Source organism: Psittacula echo (genome assembly GCF_963264785.1).
Source record: "Psittacula echo genome assembly, chromosome: 6".
NCBI lineage: Eukaryota > Metazoa > Chordata > Aves > Psittaciformes > Psittacidae > Psittacula > Psittacula echo.
Genome location: NC_137743.1, coordinates 64,604,080 through 64,628,851, shown reverse-complemented (window position 1 = coordinate 64,628,851; position 24,772 = coordinate 64,604,080). Strand labels below are relative to the sequence as shown.

Here is a 24,772-nt window from a genome sequence, read left to right as displayed (position 1 = left end):
GTTACAAATTATTACTGGTCTTTTTTAATTTTTAATAACAATGGGGTTTTTTGTTTAGTGTTTAAATGCGTACCTGCGCTTAATTCTTTCTTTCAAAATGAATTAGAGCTAAGATTTGTCCTTTTAGCTTTCTGGTTAAATTCAGAGGGAGATACACAGCATGTATGCCTAGATTACAGAGTTAGTGGAATAGCCATCATTATTGTGTAACATCTTTGCATTGTTGATGACATTATTTGCATCATTATTTGCATTGTTGATGACAAGAGTATGTTCCTTAACTATAGTCAACATTGTTCAGCATGCTCATTATGCTCACTATTTTGACAAACTGTGTTTTTATGACATGGAGTAACCCTCCAGAATGGACAAAGAATGTAGAGTAAGTATACTTAAATCAGATGGTAATTTTTTAAGTTGTTTAAAAGTGAGAAGTTAAATTAAGAGCTAGACCATATAGTTTTACTTAACCCTTGTGTGTTATACCAGTATTCTCCTTCTTCTAGCCTGAGTTTGATCCTAGCTGCTACTCAAAGCAGCATAGACCTGCAAAGTCGAGGAGTAAAACAAGCTGTGATACTGTTAATCTTTTCCTCTGAACAATATTCTAATTAATACGCTTGTTCAGGGTGTTTGTACAACTAATGCTTTTATGCATTCTCCTTCTTGAGCTGTTCCTTCAGAATTTTTATATGTATGTATATATACATATGTAAAAAAGAAAAGAATAAAAAAGCCATTCTGCCTGAAACTACTCCTTTTCATTGTGGAAGATGCTTTCTAAGGCCCTTTGAGGCATCTTCATTTTGTATAACAAAATCTAAAAGGAGGACATACACACCCTTATTAAAGAAAATACCTCTGCTAAGGATTATTATTTGACATTCTCAAGTCTACTTAGTCAGCCATCAAGTGCTAGAAAACCCTAGATTTCATTTACCTATGGATTTTATTTCTGACATGGCAACCATGCTGAAATTTTTATTTACGCAAAAATATTTTTGTGATAGTCATGATTATTATTATTATTTGTGCTGAAATTTCAAAATCTTATATGCCAGGAACTGGAAAAATGTATCAGATAAAATAATTAATCGATCCAATTATCTTGCAGAGCAGTGGTGGGAAAACAGCCATAGTTTGTGAGTTTGTAATTGCTGTTACAGTATGTGTAACAGTCACTGAGTCCGAGTGGCTTTCCATAATGCCTGTGGTGTTGTATCACTGAATGACAATCTTAAACTTTTGCTTGGATGTTTTCTCATAGATACACTTTCACTGGAATTTATACTTTTGAGTTTCTGGTAAAAATCCTTGCAAGAGGCTTCTGTATAAATGATTTTACTTGCCTTCGTGACCCCTGGAACTGGCTCGATTTTGTTGTCATTTCCTTTGCGTAAGTATATAGTTTTTTTAAAGTAAAATATCAGTTAGAGTCTTTTTTTTTTTTTTTTTTAACCTGTAATAGTTTGTTTGGGTTATTTTATCTCATGTAAAATGAATTGTAGTTGAATTGTATTTCAGCTTTTTCCATTTTAATATTTTACACTAATGTAGCACACAGCAGAATTAGTGGACTGTCCCACAGTACAAAACAGATGTTACCACTGAAAAATTAATTTTAAAGAGTATTTATACAATATGAACACGGAAATCAATTTAATTTTTAATTTGCATTCAGTGGAGATTCACTTAAGTGTGTGTTCCTTAGGGAAAACTTAGTTGGAACAGGAATGTATGAATTGCAAGTCTTTCATTTAAAGTTCCCCTTCCAAAAAATCCAGTCTGGATTACAGGTCTAGGTAAGCAGTGTATGCTTTACCTCAATTCTGAGTAATTGTGATTTAATCCTACAGGTATATAACAGAATTTGTAAGCCTAGGCAATGTTTCAGCTCTTCGAACTTTCAGAGTATTGAGAGCTTTGAAAACTATTTCTGTAATCCCAGGTAAGAAGTAAATGTGTAAAATAGTAGGCACTCTACATCACCTCTGTTTAATTTTGTGTGTGCTGTCATTGTGTTTGTGTGTGGAATCCTTCTACTACAGATATGTGACAGAGTTCATGGACCTGGGCAATGTCTCAGCGTTGAGAACATTCAGAGTTCTCCGAGCTTTGAAAACAATATGAGTCATCCCAGTTGAGAGCGAGGTTAAACACTGAGGCTGACTGAAATTGGAGAGGAGCTGAACTCCTGTCTTTAACAGAAGCATCCAGATTTTAGTCTTAACTGCAATTTGATTCACAGTATCACAGTATCACAGTATGTTAGAGATTGGAAGGGACCTCAAAAGATCATCTAGTCCAATCCCCCTGCCAGAGCAGGAACACCTAGATAAGGTTACACAGGAATGTGTCCAGGCGGGTTTTGAATGTCTCCAGAGAAGGAGACTCCACAACCTCCCTGGGCAGCCTGTTCCAGTGTTCTGTCACCCTCACTGAGAAGAAGTTTCTTCTCAAGTTTAAGTGGAACCTCTTGTGTTCCAGTTTATACCCATTACCCCTTGTCTTATCATTGTTAGCCATTGAGAAGAGCCTGGCTCCATCCTCATGACACTCCCCCTTTATATATTTATATACACTAATAAGGTCCCCCCTCAGTCTCCTCTTCTCCAAACTATAGAGACCCAGCTCCCTCAGCCTTTCCTCATAAGGGAGATGCTCCACTCCCTTAATCATCTTTGTCGCCCTGCGCTGGACTCTCTCCAGTAGGTCCCTGTCCTTCTTGAACTGAGGGGCCCAGAACTGGACACAATATTCCAGATGTGGTCTCACCAGGGCAGAGTAGAGGGGAAGGAGGACCTCTCTCGACCTACTGACCACCCCCCTTCTAATACACCCCAGGATGCCATTGGCCTTCTTGGCCACAAGGGCACAGTGTTGGCTCATGGTCATCCTGCCATCCACTAGGACCCCCAGGTCCCTCTCCCCTACACTACTCTCTAACAGGTCGTTCCCCAACCTATATTGGAACCTGGGGTTGTTCCTGCCCAGATGCAGGACTCTACACTTTCCCTTGTTATATTTCATCAAGTTACTCCCTGCCCAACTCTCCAGCCTGTCCAGGTCTCACTGGATGGCAGCACAGCCTTCTGGCGTGTCAGCCACTCCTCCCAGCTTAGTGTCATCAGCAAACTTGCTGACAGTACACTCAATTCCCTCATCTAAATCATTGATGAATATATTAAATAATACTGGTCCCAATACTGACCCTTGAGGCACTCCACTAGATACAGGCCTCCAACTGGACTCCGCCCCATAGACTACAACTCTCTGGCTTCTGTCCTTCAGCCAGTTCGCAGTCCATCTCACTACCTGATCATCCAGGCCACACTTCCTCAATTTAGCTATGAGGATGCTGTGGGAGACTGTGTCAAATGCTTTGCTGAAGTCAAGGTAGACCACATCCACCGCTCTGCCATCATCCATCCACAATGTTATTTCCTCATAAAAGGCTATGAGGTTGGTCAAGCATGACTTCCCCTTGGTAAAGCCATGTTGACTGCCCCTCATAACCCTCTTATCCTTGACATGCCTTAAGATGGCATCAAGGATAAGGTGTTCCATCACTTTCCCAGGGATGGAGGTGAGGCTGACCGGTCTATAGTTACCCGGGTCCTCCTTCTTGCCCTTTTTGAAGACTGGAGTGACATTTCACAGTATCACAGTATCACAGTATGTTAGAGATTGGAAGGGACCTCAAGAGATCATCTAGTCCAATCCCCCTGCCAGAGCAGGAACACCTAGATAAGGTTACACAGGAATGTGTCCAGGCGGGTTTTGAATGTCTCCAAAGAAGGAGACTCCACAACCTCCCTGGGCAGCCTGTTCCAGTGTTCTGTCACCCTCACTGAGAAGAAGTTTCTTCTCAAGTTTAAGTGGAACCTCTTGTGTTCCAGTTTATACCCATTACCCCTTGTCTTATCATAGTTTGCCATTGAGAAGAGCCTGGCTCCATCCTCATGACACTCCCCCTTTATATATTTATATACACTAATAAGGTCCCCCCGCAGTCTCCTCTTCTCCAAACTATAGAGACCCAGCTCCCTCAGCCTTTCCTCATAAGGGAGATGCTCCACTCCCTTAATCATCTTTGTCGCCCTGCGCTGGACTCTCTCCAGCAGGTCCCTGTCCTTCTTGAACTGAGGGGCCCAGAACTGGACACAATATTCCAGATGCGGTCTCACCAGGGCAGAGTAGAGGGGAAGGAGGACCTCTCTCGACCTACTGACCACCCCCCTTCTAATACACCCCAGGATGCCATTGGCCTTCCTGGCCACAAGGGCACAGTGTTGGCTCATGGTCATCCTGCTGTCCACTAGGACCCCCAGGTCCCTCTCCCCTACACTGCTCTCTAACAGGTCGTTCCCCAACCTATACTGGAACCTGGGGTTGTTCCTGCCCAGATGCAGGACTCTACACTTTCCCTTGTTATATTTCATCAAGTTTCTCCCTGCCCAACTCTCCAGCCTGTCCAGGTCCCGCTGGATGGCAGCACAGCCTTCTGGCGTGTCAGCCACTCCTCCCAGCTTAGTGTCATCAGCAAACTTGCTGACAGTACACTCAATTCCCTCATCTAAATCATTGATGAATATATTAAATAATACTGGTCCCAATACTGACCCTTGAGGCACTCCACTAGATACAGGCCTCCAACTGGACTCCGCCCCATAGACTACAACTCTCTGGCTTCTGTCCTTCAGCCAGTTCGCAGTCCATCTCACTACCTGATCATCCAGGCCACACTTCCTCAATTTAGCTATGAGGATGCTGTGGGAGACTGTGTCATTTGCTTTCCTCCAGTCCTCAGGCACCTCTCCCGTTTCCCAAGACTTGGTAAAGATGATGGAGAGAGGTCTAGCAATGACTTCCGCCAGTTCCCTCAACACCCGCGGGTGCATCCCATCTGGACCCATGGATTTATGGATGTCCAGATTGCTCAACTGGTCCCTAACCCATTCCTCATGGACTAAGGCAAACTGCTCCAGTGACCTGACTTCATCTGAGGTCTCAGGAGTACAGGGCTCTTCAGGCCTGCCTCCGGCAGAGTAGACAGAGACAAAGAAGGCATTCAATAACTCTGCCATCTCAGTATCTTCTGTCACCAGGGCACCCATTCCATTCACCAGTGGGCCTACCTTGCCTCTGGTGTTAGTTTTATCAGCTATGTATTTGAAAAAGCTCTTTCTGTTGTCCTTGACCCCTCTGGCCAGATTTAATTCTAAGGAGGCCTTAGCCATCCTAGCTGCCTTCCTACGTCCTCTAGCAGCAGCCTTATATTCCTCCCGAGTGGCCAGCCCCTCCTTCCATGACCTGTAAACTCTCCTCTTCCACTTGAGCATACCCAGCAGTTCCTTATTTAGCCACGCAGGTCTCCTGGCCCCCTTCCTTGACTTCCTACGTGTCGGGATGCTCTGCTCTTGAGCTTGGAATAAGCAATTCTTGAATGTCAACCAACTATCTTGGGCCCCTTTACCTTCAAGCAGCCTTGCCCATGGGATTTCCCCTAGCAATTGCTTGAAAAGGCCAAAGTTTGCCCTGCTGAAGTCCAGGGTTGCAATTCTACTTGCTATTGTACTGGCCCTACCACACAAGATCCTGAATTCCACCATCTCGTGGTCGCTGCAACCAAGGCAGCCCTCAACCTTTACTGCTTCGACCAGACCCTCCTTGTTAGTGAGGATGAGATCCAGCAGCGCTCCTCTCCTGGTTGGCTCATCCACCATTTGCATGAGGAAGTTATCATCCATACACTGGAGGAACCTCCTGGACTGTGGCTGGGTTGCTGAGTAGTCCTTCCAGCAAACATCAGGGAAATTAAAATCCCCCACAACAACCACGTCCTGTGACTGTGAGGCCGCTCTCAGGTGCCTGTAGAAGGCCTCATCAACTTCCTCACCCTGACCTGGTGGCCTGTAACAGACACCCACAACAGTATCGCCCCTGCCAACCTGCCCCTTAATTCTCACCCACAGACTCTCAACTCGCTCATCCCCTGTTCCTGGACAGAGCTCAGTACATTGCAGCTGCTCTCGCACATAAAGAGCAACCCCACCACCCCGCCTGGCTGGCCTGTCTTTCCTGGAAAGGACATAGCCCTCCATGACTATATTCCAGTCATGTGAGCTGTCCCACCACGCCTCTGTAATTGCCACCAGATCATAATCTCCTGACTTAACACAGGTCTCCAACTCCTCCTGCTTATTTCCCATGCTGCACGCATTGGTGTACAGGCATTTCAAGGAGGGAGCTGAGCTCACCGATTTCACCCTAGGATTATAGGAGGCCTCCCAGTCTTCATCAATCCTAGAGTGCTGCCCCACTGGGGCAAGCCCAGTTACAACCCCATCCCCCTTCGAATCTAGTTTAAAGCTCTCCAAATGAGCCCTGCTGATTCATGCCCTTTTCTAATTCTCTAAAATGCTCAGCCTTAGAGTTTAATACATTGTTGCATGAGAAACTGAATCACATAGCCTGTGCATACTTCCATTTCATGATGTCAAATTTTCTCTCCCACATTAAGGATCAAAATGAATTCTTTTTATTTTTCTTTCACTAATTTTAATGTTACTGTTTATTGAAGACATTTGGGATTGAAAATTTGTCTGTTGTAGAAGTTGAATTCCTGACAAAAGACCATGATAATAAAGAGTAGCATGGGAGCTGCATGATGTATTTATTACCTTAAGATGCCTGTCTTCACCAAACCCCACCTCCAGTTGAACAGGATGCAAAAGAATGCAGTCATTAGGATTTCTACCACAGTGCAATTGTGTTCTGTTTTTGTTTGCTGTTGTAGAACCAATGTATTGGAATAGAACACTGGCAAAGGTTTGGAGCAAGAGGCATCAAGAAGTAAATAAAATGACCAGTTTTCTTTACGTGTAGTTTACATGTATAGAAGGCATGAATAAAAAGTTACCTCTTCATTTGAAGAGCAAGTGTTTTGGAATGTGCCCCATTCATTCATGTTCATTTATCAAATTAATTTGTCAGGAGCCATGAGACTCATTGGTACTTTTTTTTTTCCTTTGGAAAATATTTTAAGACTTTTTGTGAAGCTGTGCATGATATTTGTATGTTAGAGTAGTTCATGTCACATTTTAGTGTAGGTAAATATTTAATATTGTAACAAAAATCTGCTTCTCTCTGCAGGCTTGAAGACTATTGTTGGAGCCTTAATTCAGTCTGTGAAGAAGCTCTCAGATGTAATGATTTTGACTGTGTTTTGCCTGAGTGTATTTGCGCTAATAGGGCTGCAGTTGTTCATGGGCAATTTGAAGAATAAATGCTTGTTCTGGCCATCAGACAATTCAACATCTTTTGAAAATTACCTAGCTCCATATTTCAATGGCACGGAGTTTGATTGGACAGCATACATTGAGAATGAAAGTAAGAAACACTTTTGCAACTTACTAAAATTTTTGTGTTGAAACACATTCACACACAAGATCACTGTTTCATACTGTAGGTTAAAGGTAAAAAGCAATTAAATATAATGACAAAGAGTAGGGATTTGCATGTATTTGGATCCCAAACCTATGCTGACATGAGTGTTCTGCACTTAGAAACATATTTATAGGGTTAGGTTGGTTTTAGAATCACAGATTCATGCAGGTTGGACAAGATCTCCACAGTCAACCAGACCAGCTGCTGCTTGCTTGCAGGTCCAGTTAGAGCAGACTACTCAGTGCCACATCCAGTCAATTTTTTAATATCTCTGAGAACTGAGATACCGGTGTCTCTGGGCAGCCTGCCCAGTGTTTGACCTGTCTCACAGTATCTTTTTTAAATATCAATTCTGAATTTTAAACTTTTAATAATTGTCTCTTACCCTTCCAGTGTGCATCTCTGGGAAGAGTCAGGCTTCGTCTTGAGTCTTTCATGTTATACTTGTAGGCAGCATGAAGATCAACCCTGTTGTGGTTTAAGCCCAGGCCGTAAATTAGAACCACACAGTCTACTTTCAGCCCCCCGACCTTTCTTCCCTCCACTTCTGGAGGGACGGGGAGGAGAATCAAAAGAATGCAACTCCCACGGGTTGAGATAAGAACAGTTTAATAACTAAGGTATAACACAAATCACTACTGCTACCACCAGTAATAATAATGATAAAGGAAATAACAAGGGAAGAGAACACAACACATCACCAACTGATATCTCGCCCCCACCCCGCAGCGTTCTAGCCTTCCGGGTACTCCCAGGCCTACCTCCTGGGCATGACGTGCTGTGGTATGGAATACCTCTTTGGCTAGTTTGGGTCAGGTGTCCTGTCCCTGCTTCCTCCTGGCTTCTCCTCCTCCCTGGCAGAGCATGAGACTCACAAAGTCCTTGGTCAGGGTAAACATTCTGACCAGCAACTGAAAACATCGGCTTTATCAGTATCATTTCCAGGCCGAAAGTCAAAACCACAGCGCTGCAGCAGCTACTAAGAAGGAGAAAAAGTGACTGCTGCTGCTGAACCCAGGACACACCCACACCCTCCACGTCCTCCCACCCCGATCTCAAGGCTGAACAAACCTAATACTTTTAGCCTGCCCTTGTATCTTTAGGTTATAAATAAGGCAGAGAAGCACTAGATAAATATCGGATATTTCCTAGTTAAGATGTACTTTTATTATTAGGTAGATGTAAGAAATCAATTGGTCTCTGTTAAATAAAGAACTCACTAGGCAAGTAGTGATTCTGATAGGAAAAAAGATGGTATTCATCTTGTAGGACCTATTGTTACTAAGGGGACTGAGAAAGACATCTTAATCGAGATGTTTTTCAGCAGTCTTAATGCCTGTAGACTGAAGTGATAACATTCAGGCAGGTTCAGAAAGAGACAGCTATTCATTTTTTGTGTTTGTGTCATATTAGCACCATAGCAGCACCAGTAACCATGAGATGTAGTACATCATCTCCTAATTGCCAGAAATTTGATTAATTTTCATGTATGGGTTTGTGCTGGAAGTGGATTTACAGGGTATTGCTTAGTAATTATTTGCAGTAGTGCATTTAAAGAAAAAGAAATTGGTAGAATAGTGGATGCCACCTTCCCTCCTCACTGACCCAAAAGTAAAAGCAAATACAGTTGTTACAGGCTGAGTTTTGATGAGTCATGTTTCCTTCCTTCCGTAAAAATGGACATTAAAATTCTTTTTTCTGTATTTTCAGATTTTCTTTCTATACTTCTGAATTGTTAATGTTCTCAAAATTCTGTGGCTGTATTTACAGTTTTTGTGCAATCTGTTATTTTAGCTGGTTTATTTGCCTAAAAAGTGTGGCAAAAATGGAGTGATGATAGTGCTTTGTGGGTAATTTTGGCTGATAGTTTATATGCTGTAGAACACTTGTGAATTTTCTCTTCAAATACAGTATAGAGATTTTCCATTTCCCACTAAGTATCGATCTAAAACTAAACCACAGAACTAAAATCTTCAAGAATGTAATTTTCTTCCTATACTACAACCATTGATTTTGCTGGGAGTCTCTACAGAGTGCTGATGCAGGTGAGGAAGTTCCATCTAGTTATGTTTGTATTCCTCCATTCTTATATAACCTGTTCTTAATCATTTTTATATGTCAGTTGCATTATAATTTCAGTGAGCTGAGTTGTTTGTCCTCCTAGTATTATTTTTCATCATATTATATGCTGGTCAGTTGTGAGTGACTGTGATGCCATCTAGTGACTTTTCTTCACATACGTGCATTTTCATTTATCAAGGAACAAAGCCAGATTTACTTTTTAAAAATATATGAATAATCCACATGTCAGGGTATTGGCACGTGGCATTTAGATCAGTAGCTGAACATTCAGAGTTTTGGCCAGCTCTAAAGAATCTATGGAAATAATAGGATTATAATTTTTCTAACATTGTGTAAGTGCTGTTATTGAATGGTAGGATTTTGGCATTGCTAGACTTGATGTAAGTGTTCAGTTTGCAATCCTCCTATCTTTATATATTCTTTATCATAGTTTCTGACTAAATAGCTTTTTACCCTTTTAAACCCCAAGCCTGTTGTCAGCCTGTTTGCCAGCCTGCTGTCTTACCTTCACCTTGCTCTCTGTCTGCCAAGACCCCCCAGTGCCTTTTCTGCAGAGCTGCTCTCCAGCCGGTAAAGCCCCCAGCCTGTATCACTCCAAGGGGCTCCTCCTTCCAAGGGACACAACTCTGCGTTTGTTTTTGCTGAATTTTCTGTCTGTTGTCAGCCCTTTCCTCCAGCCTACATAGATCCCTCTGAATGGGGTCTGCCCTCAATCTACTTCTTCCCTAATCAGTTACCATTTTTCTGTCTGTATTCTTTTTCTTTGTTTTAAAGGACAACATAGTTTGTAATTCTTTTATTTCTGAAGCCTACAACCTTATAATTAAAAGAAAAATTCTGTAAATTTGTTTACAGTACAACTGTAAACAAAAAAAGTATACTGTTACAACATTGTCATTGGAACATCCATCTTCCTTTTAAATGCTACCTTCATATTTTCAGTCACAGGATGGGATGTTCTGATTAATAATTCCACTAACTTTAAAACTGTTAGCCAGCCATTGTAGATAGTTACATTTTTAAATGAGATAGGCTTTAATTATCTGATTACAATCTACCTACTGAATAAGCAAAAGAGTTCTAGGCTTTGTGCTTTATTTCTCTCGCTTATTAAACATCAGATTTTGGAAGGACATTCAATATTTGCTATAAAATAAGAAGAGACTATGCAATTTATGTCTAAATGTTCTAATCATCATTATAGGATTTCTTTTTTACATTGTGTTTTTATTTTATTCTTTAAGTTTGGAACTTTACTTACCAGTGTGGATGTGCCAGTATTTGAACCCATTATTGGGAAAACACGAATACGAGATTATGGACATTCAAACCATGATAATTTGGACATAGGTTCATCCTCATAAAAAAACCTGCCAAACCTCCTACTGATTATAATCATGTTGCTTCCTGTTTTTTCTTTAGGTAATTTCTATCGCTTAGAAGGACAAAAGGATTATCTACTTTGTGGCAATAGCTCAGATGCGGGGTAAGGTACACTGGAAATTACATACTACCTGTCTAACCAAAGTGCAAAAAATATCACTCTAAACTTAAGAAGCTAATTTAGCTACCTGACTTCACAGTAACGTGTGGTCTTGGTTTGTAGTAAGTAAAAACTTGAATGAGTAAAAATGTCAAATCAGACAATACTTTGCTGTAAATTCCTTTAATTCCTTTAATTAATAATTCAATTCAATTTAATTAATTTAATTAATTAATGCTGTAAATTCCTCTTATGCAAATAGAAAATTGCATTTCCGGGGGTAGATTGCATAATCAGTGACTCAAGAACATTCCTGTGGGTTTCATGCCATTTCTCATCTCCAAAATGGGCATGGGACACTGGCACTGACCAGCTTTTGAGAAAACATCTTCAGGATTCCTCTGTCTCTGCACCACGTGCGTGGACTGTCTCACTCTCTGTGAGAATTCTTTGTAAATAAATTGTCATGGTTTAAGCCCAGGGCGTAAATTAGAACCACGCAGTCTACTTCCCCCTCCCCCACCTTTCTTCCCTCCACTCCTGGAGGGACGAGGAGGAGAATCGAAAGAATGCAACTCCCACGGGTTGAGATAAGAACAGTTTAGTAACTGTGAGGTATAACACAAATCACTACTGCTACCACCAATAATAATAATGATAAAGGAAATAACAAGGGAAGAGAATACAACCGCTCACCAACCGGTACCTCACCCCCACCCTGCAGTGATCCAGCCCTTCCGGGTACTCCCAGTCCTACCTCCTGGACATGACGTGCTGTGGTATGGAATACCTCTTTGGCTAGTTTGGGTCAGGTGTCCTGTCCCTGCTTCCTCCCGGCTTCCCCTCCTCCCTGGCAGAGCAGGAGACTCACGAAGTCCTTGGTCAGTCTAAACATCGGTGTTATCAGCTCTGTTCCCAGGCCGAAAGTCAAAAACACAGTGCTGCAACAGCTACTAAGAAGGAGAAAAAAATGACTGCTACTGCTTAACCCAGGACATAAATCACATAATTCTATATTCTAATGATGTATCAGTCCATCCCTTTGTTTTGGTTTGTTATGTCTTCAAAACAGATATACTTAAGTCTTTTTTGGTAAACATTTCAGGTATATATATATAAGTGACTATCAGGTAACTTTATGTGTGTATGTAAATATGGATCAAGTATACATGCACATACATGAAATATTTATAGTATTTTTCTATAGTGGTTTTGGAGGCAAGAACCTCTTCTACCCTTTAGGACTGGAAAAGTAACTGAAACAATGTGCTTACAGTTGATACCAAGATTGGATCACTTAATATATGAACTGATATGTACAATTTTAGGCGATAAAAGTATTGCTATGGTGGTATTTGCTGTTGGGGAATTGGTAGAATTTGTTAATTTGACTTGACCAATTCACAAACTTGAAGAAACCAAGAAATCTGGTAGGCCAACCCTGCTGAGAGATAGAATTCAGCATAAAAATATGTATACTGACTTTCTGGTTTTTTGCATGGAATTATTCAGCATATGAAATCTTCTGTGTTAAGTAAATACATTGTTTCTGTGGAAGAGGTATCTGCAGAGGTCATACCAAACTCTTGAGAATAAGTTTTATTTTGTGTATAATGGTGAAAAGAAGGTAGGAATAAAGATTTTCATTTACTTATTTCCTCTTTTCTGGCTTTTTTAAAAACACTCTTTTCATTTTCCCACTAAATTTTAAAATATTGTAAGCCACAAATAGATGCTTAAAGTACAATAATTTAGAAACAAATGTAGTATTATATGTTGTTCTCTTTTTTATATACATTGCTTTACTTTTTTTTTTTAATCTCTTAGTAAATGTCCAGAAAAGTTCATCTGTGTGAAAGCTGGTAGGAACCCCAACTATGGATACACAAGTTTTGATACATTCAGTTGGGCATTCTTGTCACTGTTTCGACTTATGACACAGGACTACTGGGAAAATCTTTATCAGCTGGTGAGTGTATAGTAAAAACTGTGGTTAGTGTCTTACTGGCCCCAAATTAAACATGGAAAGGCCATTCATATTTATATTTCATACCTTTGTTGTTGTTTGCAATTGAAAATCAATTAAGGACGGAGTCAAATTCAGTTGCAGAATTAAGCAGGCTGGGCACTTACTACAGAATCTCACATGATTTCTGAAGAGGCCCATGAAGTTTTTTGATCCTTTATTTAATTTTTGCGATGTATTTTTCATTTTGTGCCTCAGGATCTTATATTCAAAAACTTTAATACTGAGTTTAAATTGTAAAAATAATTCCATGACAGCAAAATCTGGATCTAAATTTTTGCACTGGGAATCCTGTTTTCATAACTCAAAATGTGTGTCTTCTATAAATTACTTTTCTTACCATAGATTTTCATACATAGTGTGTGAAAATCTGTTAATAAATATTGTCTTCTAATTATTTAATCAATTGTGCTATCTTTAATTCTTTTGGTTATTTCATGGGGAAAGTATGCTCACACACGGTATACGTACTAAGCATCCAACCTGTGATATGTGATTTGCATTAAATACTTTTATTAAATACATTCTGTTGAAGATTATTAGGCATTAAAAGAGCTTTGTCTCAAAGCAGCATTATCCTTAAATATGTTTTTAACATACATGAATGCTCCCTTTTTTTTGATTACTTTGTAATTCAGAAAGCTTGCATGATCTTATTATAGAAGAACAGCTCAGTAACAGTTTTGCACTTTTCAAATTCAGTAAATGCTTGTGAACTGCAGAACTGATGCATGTCTTTACCAAATGGATCATTTCTCTTCTTCTCCTATAGACACTACGAGCTGTTGGGAAAACATACATGATATTTTTTGTTCTGGTCATTTTTCTGGGTTCTTTCTATCTGATTAACTTAATTTTGGCTGTGGTTGCCATGGCCTATGAAGAACAAAATCAAGCAACTCTGGTTGAAGCAGAACAGAGGGAGGCAGACTTGCAGCAGATGCTTGAACAGCTGAAGCAGCAGCAAGAAGAAGCTCAGGTATTTTCTAACAAGAATTTGAACTTTAGTATATGCCTTTACATGCTGTTTGTTCAAACCCGAACCAATGATTCAATTAACATAAAAAAAAAAAAAAAAGTCATTCTTTTACATATCTCGCAAGTACTTTAGACTGCTTTCTTTATGGCTTTTTATTGCTTTTTAAGTGTATGATGTCTAAAATGCTAATGAATTTCTGAACTGAGAACAGAAAGTACTCCACAAATCAGATTAATAGGGGTTTTTTTAATAAATATTTATTCTCTAGAGGTAGTATCTAGTAGCCTGTCATGATGTTTTTCCAAATTCTCAGCTTAGAAGTAATTGCAATGCTTGTGGAATTGTCAAGCCTGGATTAGAATTTAAAATATTTTTATCCTTAAATTTCTGAATAATTTTTGCTACCTGTACTGCCACCAGTGAACTGAAGACTGGAAGTAGTACCCGTAAGTTTTTTCTGAAGAGCATCTTAAGGAAGCTGTTACTTACAGTAACAGTAAAAATTAGTTTCCTAAATTGATAGATTGAAGTATGACTTCATTTAGCTCTTTTGTTTGCAATGGAATTCAATCTAATTGATAAATATAGTGATTTTCAGTTATTTTTCTCATGAACTTTGTGGGTATATACAGTGCATTCTGACTTCATGACGTGGATGTAAAACAGAACTTAATTTGAATGGCAGCTTTCATAACTGCCCTTTTAACTCATATTGCAGAATTTTATTAGGTTTTCACAAATCCATATAGGCCTTTGTCACACATCTAGAAGTAATTTGCTATGAATCTTAGGAACAATGACTATAGCTTTCTTTAAAAAATGGTGTGATTTGTAAATCATCATGTTAAATAATTGCTGTGTCAGGCAATAGCTGCAGCTGTAACAGAGATGACTGAGTACAGCGGCGAAAGTGGGATTGGTGGACCCTCAGATAGTTCTTCAGAAGCATCCAAGATTAGCTCAAAAAGTGCCAAAGAGAGGAGAAATAGAAGGAAGAAAAGAAGGCAGAAGGAGTTCTCTGGAGAAGAGGATGACATAAAGGATGAAAAGGTTCCAAAATCTGAATCAGATGGCAGTATCAGAAAGAAAGGTTTCCGTTTTTCTTTGGATGGGAACAGACTTGCTTATGGGAAGCCATTCACATCACCCCACCAGGTACTGTGAATAGTGCAGTTGTTATTTTGGGGTTTGTGAGGTAACCATAATATCCAATAGACTTCACTGCACCTTTTCAAAGTAATTCAGCCAAGAAGAAGTAATGTTGCATTGTTCTAAATCTTGACTTAATGTTATTATTTTCTAGATTGTACCTAAACAAGTTTTTTGGTTTCTCTCTCACTTTGTTTAGGATCTGGTGGGTCTTATGATGCACAGCAGCATTGCATTTTCCCTAGTTAACTTGAAATAGGAATCCCTTATTAATTCATAAAAGGAAATTTTAAATGTAATGTATCGGTGTAGAAGACTAAGGGTATTGATACCTTCTAACATCGTGCATTATCTTTGTGGATCATTAGAAGTTCCAGAAGTCTTGTTTTTTCTCTTGAATACACAGGTGGAAACTACTATGGCCTTATGCATGTTCATTCTTTTCTCTCCAATAATTGTTTAGGTATGTGAATGGGTAAATTTACAGCATGACTTGCGAATCTAGTGCACATTTCAAATGTACCTAGAGCACTGTATTAAAAATAACGCTGTCAGATTCTTGGGGAACATATTTTATCTTTTTTTTTTTTTATACATAGGTATGCAGTGAACATGTGTATGCATTTTGTTTATGTTTCCTTTGCAGTCTTTACTGAGTGTTCGTGGTTCCCTATTTTCTCCCAGACGTAGTAGCAGAACAAGTCTCTTCAGTTTTAGAGAACACGGAAGAGATATAGGATCTGAAAATGACTTTGCTGATGACGAGCACAGCACATTTGAGGATACTGGGAGTAGAAGAGGTTCTCTCTTTTTGCCACGCAGACATGGTGAACGGCGCAGTAGTAACATTAGTCAGGCCAGTAGATCCTCAAGAAGGCTGGCAGTGTTTCCAGTGAATGGGAAGATGCACAGCACTGTGGATTGCAATGGGGTGGTTTCCTTAGTGGATGGACCACCAAGTCTGTTATCGCCTACTGGACAGCTTCTGCCAGAGGTGATAATAGATAAACCGACAACCGATGACAATGTAAGAAAGTTTAAAATTGCTCCGTGTTTTATGACCTTTCTTTATTGCACCAGACAATGTTTTAGTGGAGTTAAATGCTTTGAAAATGAATGAGAAGTTGTGAATGCTTTTGCATATCTTACTGTAATGGAATGGGTTTAGGGTGATTGAGTCAACAGTGAGAGGCTAAAGCATGAAAATGACAGAGGGCAAAGTAGCGCATTTTTATATACCTGCAGAGCAAGGATATGCTTACACCTGCTTAGAGAACCAAATTAGTAATGTTCAATTGTTAAATCTTGTTTAGAACCCAAAATGAGGTACTCAGCTTTCTAAACATTCTGCAGATTGTTTTGTTGTCTTCATATTTTTTCTTTCCTTATGGTTTTAGCTTCTTTTAAAAATGTATTTCCTAACTCTCTATTGATAATCTGCTAGTTCGACTTTTCCGCTCTGTCCATAATTTGATATTGTGCAAATCAAGCATAGTCTTAAAGATGATGTTGACATGTTGGAAGCTCTGAAACCCTTTTTTCTCCTGGGTCTGAGATGAGCTGAGTTTCCCACTGCCTTGGATCAAGGTGTAGCTTAAAAAAAGAAAAAGAAAGTACATGCAAATTAATCAATTTCTCCTTCTGTCATATTTTCCCTTTCCTCCAGTCTGCTTTAGGAATGGACCAGAAGGATCTGTGCATATGTTTTCCTAGAAACTTTTATTGAAACAAAAATTTTTACCTGGGTCACAGCATCTGAAAGTACACCAGCCAGAGTCCTTACACTTACAGTCCTCTTGCAGTTCATTATGCTTTAATTTTCATGCATTTATTTAATTTACTGAAAAAAAATCTACCTATGCTCATACATTCATAACTTATTTATAACTGAGGTGTGTTCAGTGATACAACACAGCTTTCAAAATTTTTTAATAAAATACCTAAGAAAAAGTATTCATTTTTTTGGGTCAAGCCACATTTCGTTTCTTCAGTAGAAATTCATAACATAAATCAGAGATGATGGTTATTAAATGTTAAAGATAACTTTTAAATTAGTTTCAAATATGTATGGATATTAAGACCGATTATTTTTTTTAAATGAACGCTAGAGAGTAACTGTTACTGCAGAAAACTTCCTAATGTAAATCACTTATTATAAGTATCATGTGATTAAACTAGTTCAGCAGTGAAATATTGGTAGAAAAAGCATGAAACTGAGAACTGGGAATTTTTCCAATTCCAGTGCTGCATCAGTCTGGGTTTGTTTCCTTGACTGTGGTCTCCTTCAGTATTTCTTTGTGTCTAATGGGGAGCTAATGCTAGTTAACTATAATGTGATTATAATCTAGGAATTAAATATAAAAATCATTTTATGGTATTTTATAAGTATTAACAGTATTCAGAAATATAACATGAAAATAGCAATTCAGAAAAAAATACTTGATTTATATGTGTAATAGAAGAAAAATCTGATACAGCAGCACTTAAAGGCTTTATATCCTATGAATTAATTGAAACAGAAGTCTTCGACAACTGTTTTGCAGTATTTCTAATATTGATTTCAATCCCCTCCCCTTGTTTTTTATAGAGCACTACTACAGAAACAGAAACAAAAAAGAGGTCTACAAGTTCATATCAGATACCAGTGGAGTTACTGGAGGACCCCGATTTAAGGGAAAGAGCCATGAGTATAGCTGGCATTATCACAAATACAATGGAAGGTGGGTCATAACTGCAGATGTGCTACCTTAGAACAGTAACTGCACAAAAAACCCTAAAAGCTGCAGTTCTTATTCCCTTGTCGTAGGTGTTAGCTTGCAGACTGAAACACTTTGACCTTTTTGTTTGTTTGCTTCTTAGGAAAGATACTACTTTTTGTAGAGAACTTGATATTCTGCAGGATATAAATTCATTAAATGGTGATAAAAACATAAAAAACAGCCCTTCAGCAGAAACAGAAGACTGAGGGGAAACCTTATAGCAGTCTTCCAATACCTAAAAGGGGACTACAAGAAATCTGGAGAGGGACATATTTTCACAAGGGCATGTAGTAACAGGACGAAGGGGAATGACTTTAAACTGACAGAGGTTTGGATTAGATGTTAGGAAAAAATTCTTCACTGTGAGGGTGGTGAGGCACTGGAACAGGTTGCCCAGAGAATTGGCTGTCTCATCCCTGAAAGCAGAGGCCGAGTTGGATGGGGCTTTGAGCAATCTGGTTTAGTGGAAGGTGTACGTGCCCGTGGCAGGGGTGTTGGAACTGGATAGCTTTAAGGTCCCTTCCAACCTGAACCATTCTAATAATTCTAAGTGTGAATGTTATTGACATAGTCTCAGAATAGCTTGAAGGTATTATATTGCAATGCAAATATGGAAGACAAAAAATATACTAGCCATTGCAAATACACAGACTGAATAAATGAACAAAAGTGTATGTACATAGTGAAAAAAGAAATTAAGCAGGCTAAACATGTTCTATTTAAAGAACATGTTTATAGTAGAATAAGAAACATTCTAATTAAAATAGATAACATGTTTTGTATGTGTTTTGTACTAGTTATTCATGTTTAGCAATACAGATATTGGAAGAAATACCTTGTGATAAATTTTCTACTATATTGTAAAAATGTGACAGTGAATTAAAGGCCAGGCCTTAGGTAATAAGGAGAACAAAATTTTTAGGAAGATTATTTGGAACAGTGAAATTATTACTAGTGAAAATTTGATAAAGTTTGAATAGTTTTCAAAGACCTCGTTGTGGTGAAATTAACCTTATTTTTCCTGAAAATAAATATTTGAACATTTTAGAGGACTCTGAAGTTGGAAATCGTACAGAGAAAACTGTCCCTAAATGTAAGTATAAATATTTTAGGTTTTTTGTAACAACATCATATGATATTAAAAATAGGTAACTTTTCAATTATTAGCTCAAAATTCTTGAGGTTTTTCTCTAAGTCTTCTGGAATCTGAGGAAGTTTCTCCAAACATCCTCACAATGGGTCCATAGATAAAGATTAAACCCTGAAAAAGCAGATTAACAAACCTCTATCTTCACTTTCTCCAAATCATTGTTCACTATATTTATTTTTTTTTTCTACAGAACTTGAAGAATCCAGACAAAAATGTCCACCTTGCTGGTATAAATTTGCCCACACTTTCTTAATTTGGAATTGTTGGGAGCCCTGGTTAAAAGTGAAGAATATAGTTGAATTTATTGTAATGGATCCACTTGTTGACCTAGTTATAACTGTTTGCATAATTTTAAACACGCTGTTTATGGCCATGGAACATTACCCAATGACTAACAATTTCTGTATTGTGCTTAAAATAGGAAATCAGGTAAGTTCCCTAGTGGACACAGCCTCTAGGTTGGGTTTGAGGTGGTTGGTTCATTTGTTTTATAATGGCAATAATATAGATCATGTTATCTGGTATAGTTTTTAACCTATGTTTGTTGTGAAAAATAATTCTGTTGATTATGATGTAAAAAAATAATGAAACAATTCTGTTATTAGGAGATATGAAATTCTAGTACATGTTGGGATTGTATTCAGGTTTAAGTCTAGAGTTTTTAATATGTCAACATTTTAATTTTAGGCTTATATTTTTAGCCAATATCAACATAGTTCAATGTTTTCACCTTAACCAGGAGTCAGGGGGCATTATCTATGGATAGTACTCATGTCGCTGTTTAAAATAAATTCAGGATGTGTTTGAGGAGAAAGACAGGGGAGATAAATAGGTGAGGAACAATGGCTGTTGCAGACATCTTGTCTGTCTTATGATCATGCCTGTGTGTTTTACCCAGGAAGTACAACCATTTTTTCATGTCATATTTAATATTAATGTAATTTTGAGCCCTGTGAGTGTAAGTGTTCCTCAGTGCTGATAAGAATTTGGGTTTACTCCCAGTCAGCTAAAATGTCACTGTACTACATGTGTAGTTTCAGCAGTTGATTTTTTGCTTTTTGAACTCTCTAGCACTCTCTTTTAAGAACTGTCAAATGCTCCTGGGGTTTGGTTTTTGTTTTTTTCTTTTTAAGTTTGCTCATCTTTCCAGTAAAAGATAACAATTTATGCAGTTCTGGAGATACTGGTGGTCATACATCTACAGCAAATACAACAAATTATTTAAGAGGCGTTTGCTTTCTGCTTCAGGTGGTGTCAGAGGCGTTGAGAGGCAAAAAGGAGCTTTAGTTTAAGTATGCGCCTTGGCATTATTGGCCTTTTTTTTGGGGGGGGGTGTTTGGTTTGTTTTTTTTTTTTTGCAGCTAGAGAGAGAAGATGCGCTTACTCTATCTAAGGTCTCATGAAAACTTCTCTTAATAGTGCATCACTCTCTAATTCATGATCAGTTCATATTTTTTCCCACACCTTTTTTTTAAAGCACCTTCCATTGTGGCAAAAGCAATTTTTATTATCTTGCTGAGAAAAGTTCTTTAATTAGATGAGCAGCAAATATGAGGAGCAAACAGGAGGCCTGTTACGAATAGTTTATTCTTCACTAGTCACTAAACATGTTTCAGATTTAACTTCAGTTAATAGTGTTATGCTATAGCTCATTTTAATGTTGTCACCTTTTCTGTGAGTTTCTGCTTGTATTAATTTTCTTTACTGACATTCTGCTGTAAGAGGAATTGTTACTTCTTAAGTGTTCTTTATGTGCTGATTCAACTTACTCATACTCATCTATAAAGTAACAATAAACATTCTTCCTTCAGGTTTTTACTGGAATTTTTGCAGCAGAAATGGTTCTCAAGATAATTGCCATGCATCCTTTTTATTATTTCCAAGTTGGCTGGAATATTTTTGATAGTTTTATAGTTACCCTTAGTTTGGTGGAGCTTTTTCTGTCAAATGTGGATGGATTATCCGTTCTGCGATCATTCAGATTGGTAAAGAAATAAGTGATTATAATATATCTGTGTTAATTAATTCATGATATTTTTATCTTAATTGTATTAATGTAAATAAAAGATTTTAGTAATATATGTATTTTTTGCTAAGTGTCACAGGATATCTCTACAAGCATGTTTTAAAAAATTATGTTATCACTGATTAGTGTGTGCCATTTTATGGTTCAGAAGCAACTAAGTATTTTTCAAGGCAAAGAGATGGAATTTTATTGTAATTCCTTTAACACAGATGGGTAAAGGACAGTGAAGTGTACAATTTATTTAATGCCTATTGAGAGATATAAACAAAACATTTGTAGTCTTCTGTCTGCTTTGGTATCTGGAAATTGCAAGACTAGAAATGTTCTTTTAAAATGTAGATATTATAAAATTAATATTTTTTAATTTAAAAAGTTTTTGTGGTTTTTTTTTTTGTTGTTGTTTTTCTTCCTCCCTGGCAAAATAAAGTATGCTTTATTTTATTAGAAAAAAAAAATTAAAAATGAAAAATTAACTATGAGACATTTTTAAACTGTGATGTCTTTCCATTTTGCATTTCCATTTTGCTTTATCTGAAAACAAAAAATATTTAATACCTTTTTTATTTCGGGTGGGTTATGGGTAATAAGGAGTATCAATTATGTTTTTTCCCCTTCATAATTTAAAATGTTTGACCTAGAGCTTGTGTTTCGCTTTTTTTTTTCCAGGCTGTGGAGGCAGTATGCTTTTGGAACACCATTTTTTGGGAATTTCTTAATCCTTTATTTTCTGTCAGTAGAATCCTGTTGAGCTTTCTTGTGGTTTTTGGTTTTGGGTTTGGTTTTTTTTTTATGTAATTTGTTTCTGCACATAATTGTTGATGTGTATGCCATGTTCAGAATTCACTATTGAACAAATTCAACCAGTGTGCTGTTTCTTTCATGTAGAAAAGAATACAGATATGCTATACAAAAATGAGCAAAGTCTAAAAGGTATTAGGCTTTAAAAGTGTGGATTTTGTGAAACTCCTGTTTCTGTATAAATTATGGCTGTTGGCATCATGCTGAAGTTTCTTACTGTCGTTGCTGAGAGTCACTAGTTCATAATCTGTTGTTTATTTCTATACCATTTTTGTAACTGCTGCAAATAACATATCTGTCTTTTTCTTTTTCAGTTGCGAGTTTTCAAATTGGCAAAATCTTGGCCAACTCTGAATATGCTGATTAAGATTATTGGCAACTCAGTGGGGGCTCTGGGGAATCTGACCCTGGTGCTGGCCATCATTGTGTTCATTTTCGCTGTGGTTGGGATGCAGCTGTTTGGGAAAAGCTACAAGGAATGTGTCTGCAAGATCTCCAGTGACTGTGTGCTTCCACGCTGGCACATGCATGACTTTTTCCACTCTTTCTTGATTGTGTTCCGAGTGCTGTGTGGAGAATGGATAGAAACAATGTGGGACTGCATGAAGGTTGCAGGCCAACCCATGTGTCTTACGGTCTTCATGATGGTCATGGTGATTGGAAACCTAGTGGTATGTAGCCAAAATAATTCATTTAGAGAAAGAATGGTAACAGAACCAGTAATGAAGTTTTAAAGCATCATTAAATGTGCTATTTAAGTATGGGTTTTATTATTTTTGTTATGAGTATAGGTTCTGAAATAGTTATGTTTGTTAGGTTTTTGATCCTATGTAGGATTTTTTTTTCCACTCTTTCTGTTCTCTCCTATCAAAATGACTGCTTTAACATTCTTAGGCTATGAAATGTAAGCCATATTAAGCCTTGCTTATTGCGCAACCAACTTTTTGTACAACACGAGTCAAGAAACTTGAACTGGAAGGCAGAAGTTCTGCAGAAAAAGGAGATTCAGATACTTTTTCACCCCTTCAACTTTTAAATGCTTTTTACAGACGCTTTTAGAGCAGTCTGTACTATATTTTCTTTTCCTCTTTCAGAGGAAAGCATCAGATCTGTATGTTAACAGTTTGTACGTTATTGTGCATAAACCTGTCTTTTTAAAAGTTCTATGTTCATTAAATCATCAGTATGTGAGGCCTTCATTACTCTGCCTCTTGCTCTGCTTTTCTCATGGCCTGCTGAGTCTTCCACTATTACTCTACATCTTTTCTTTAGGCAACTTTCAATAGCAAAAGAGATTTTAAATTAGCCATCCTGACAGCATTCTTTAGGAATAAAATTTCCAACAAGAATTAAGCTAACTGTCTTTAAACCAGTCATATATTATTACTACCAGTAAAACAGCCACTTGTTTCAGGATTTTCTACAGATCTATTGTCTTAGAGAGCTGTTTGGTTGACCAAATAAAATGTCCTCCGTGAATAATTTTCTAGACCAGAAGACAGAACTTTGTGGAATGAAGCATCCGTATCTCTGATTTGGTTTTTTTTATTTATTTTTTTTTCACAGTATTTACTGTGTTGTGATTTTATACCTTAGCTCTAGTAGAATTTCTTTCATTAGCAGACAATCTCTGCTGTATATTCAGGGCTCTGTTATCCAGTTGTCTCTCTATGTTCCTTACACATAGTTTTATTCTGTTGCCTTCAAAGCTGCATAGAAGAGCTGATGTGAAGGCTTTTAAGAGCTGGTGTTCTGCTGCTTTGGCTATCCTAGTACAGTTTGAGCTACTGGTAAACGCTGGGCTTGTATAATTGAAACCTGTTCTATATTTTGTCTTGCTTAATGAAGAGGATGGCTTGCGGGTTGGGAGACAGGATGTGCTTCACATTTTTTAAGTTACCTACAGCAAAATATTTGTGTGAGTTTGTTTAAGAAAGCTCTTTTCTGCACATGTGAAATATGTTTTCTGTTGAAGAGTGCTTTCCTATCCCAGAGAAGTAAACACTTTCGATCAGTCCGTACAAAAGAATCATTTATTTCTGACCTTCTACAAACATAGAAGGGCAGGTGTTGTACTCTAAACTGCATTTGCCTTTTATTTACTCCATATTTTCCAGAATCATATACAGCAAAGAAAAACATGAAGCCTGAGTTAATAACAGGTGATAGAAGAAGTGTGTGAATGAAATTCAGCTGTATTGTCTTTTTTGGTCATTGTTTTCTTTTGTTTTGGGGGTTTTTAGGTATTGAACCTTTTTCTGGCCTTGCTGCTGAGTTCATTTAGTTCGGACAGCCTTTCTCCCACAGAGGATGATAATGAAATGAACAACTTACAGATTGCTGTTGCAAGAATTCAGAAGGCAATAGACTATGTGAAGAAAAAAGCAGGTGAATGTGTCCGAAAGGCATGCTGGGGGAAACAAGCTGCTGTAAATCAAAAAACAGCAACGGATCAATTGCATGAAAGACCTGTGAAAGACCATTGCATTTCCAACTGTACCATTGCTGAAATAAGGATAGATACGAATTATCACAAAAATGAGAATGGAATGGCCACTGTTATAGGTGGCAGTGATTATGCATCATTCATAAACAACCCAAGCCTTACAGTTACAGTACCAATAGCTGCTGGAGAATCTGATTTTGAACATCTAAATACAGAAGAGTTTAGCAGTGATTCGGATTTGGAGGGAAGCAAGGAGGTAAAATTTAAATATTTTATATTTGGTTTGAATGAATTATATGAGTTGTGTTCTTTCATAATATGGCTCTTCCTACTTAGAAATAGAAAGCAATTGTAATGTGAAATTGTTGGACTGTACTGAGAATACATAACCTGAAATGGGAAAGTGGAGCTAAAGAGAGTAGGAA

The 24,772-nt window shown here is 38.0% G+C and overlaps 1 protein-coding gene across 6 annotated transcripts in view; it reads left to right on the top strand.

Annotated features, from left to right (window-relative positions):
- Window positions 1-24,772, top strand: part of LOC308222548 (sodium channel protein type 2 subunit alpha-like) — a gene marked incomplete at both ends in the record, with an annotated part of 49,215 nt that overhangs the window by 2,526 nt on the left and 21,917 nt on the right. For 2 of the 6 annotated variants that reach the window (XM_080620737.1, XM_080620738.1), the window contains 14 exons: window positions 288-382; window positions 1,268-1,396; window positions 1,857-1,948; window positions 7,156-7,392; window positions 10,954-11,017; window positions 12,842-12,983; window positions 13,813-14,019; window positions 14,884-15,174; window positions 15,815-16,195; window positions 17,756-17,888; window positions 19,268-19,506; window positions 20,889-21,062; window positions 22,216-22,572; window positions 24,145-24,603. In XM_080620737.1, the coding sequence (XP_080476863.1) occupies window positions 288-382; window positions 1,268-1,396; window positions 1,857-1,948; window positions 7,156-7,392; window positions 10,954-11,017; window positions 12,842-12,983; window positions 13,813-14,019; window positions 14,884-15,174; window positions 15,815-16,195; window positions 17,756-17,888; window positions 19,268-19,506; window positions 20,889-21,062; window positions 22,216-22,572; window positions 24,145-24,603 (3,000 nt within the window). Of the gene's footprint in view, window positions 1-287; window positions 383-1,267; window positions 1,397-1,856; window positions 1,949-7,155; window positions 7,393-10,953; window positions 11,018-12,841; window positions 12,984-13,812; window positions 14,020-14,883; window positions 15,175-15,492; window positions 16,196-17,755; window positions 17,889-19,267; window positions 19,507-20,888; window positions 21,063-22,215; window positions 22,573-24,144; window positions 24,604-24,772 lie in introns of those variants that run through there. The other 4 variants (XM_080620740.1, XM_080620739.1, XM_080620741.1 and 1 more) reach the window with 4 other exon arrangements.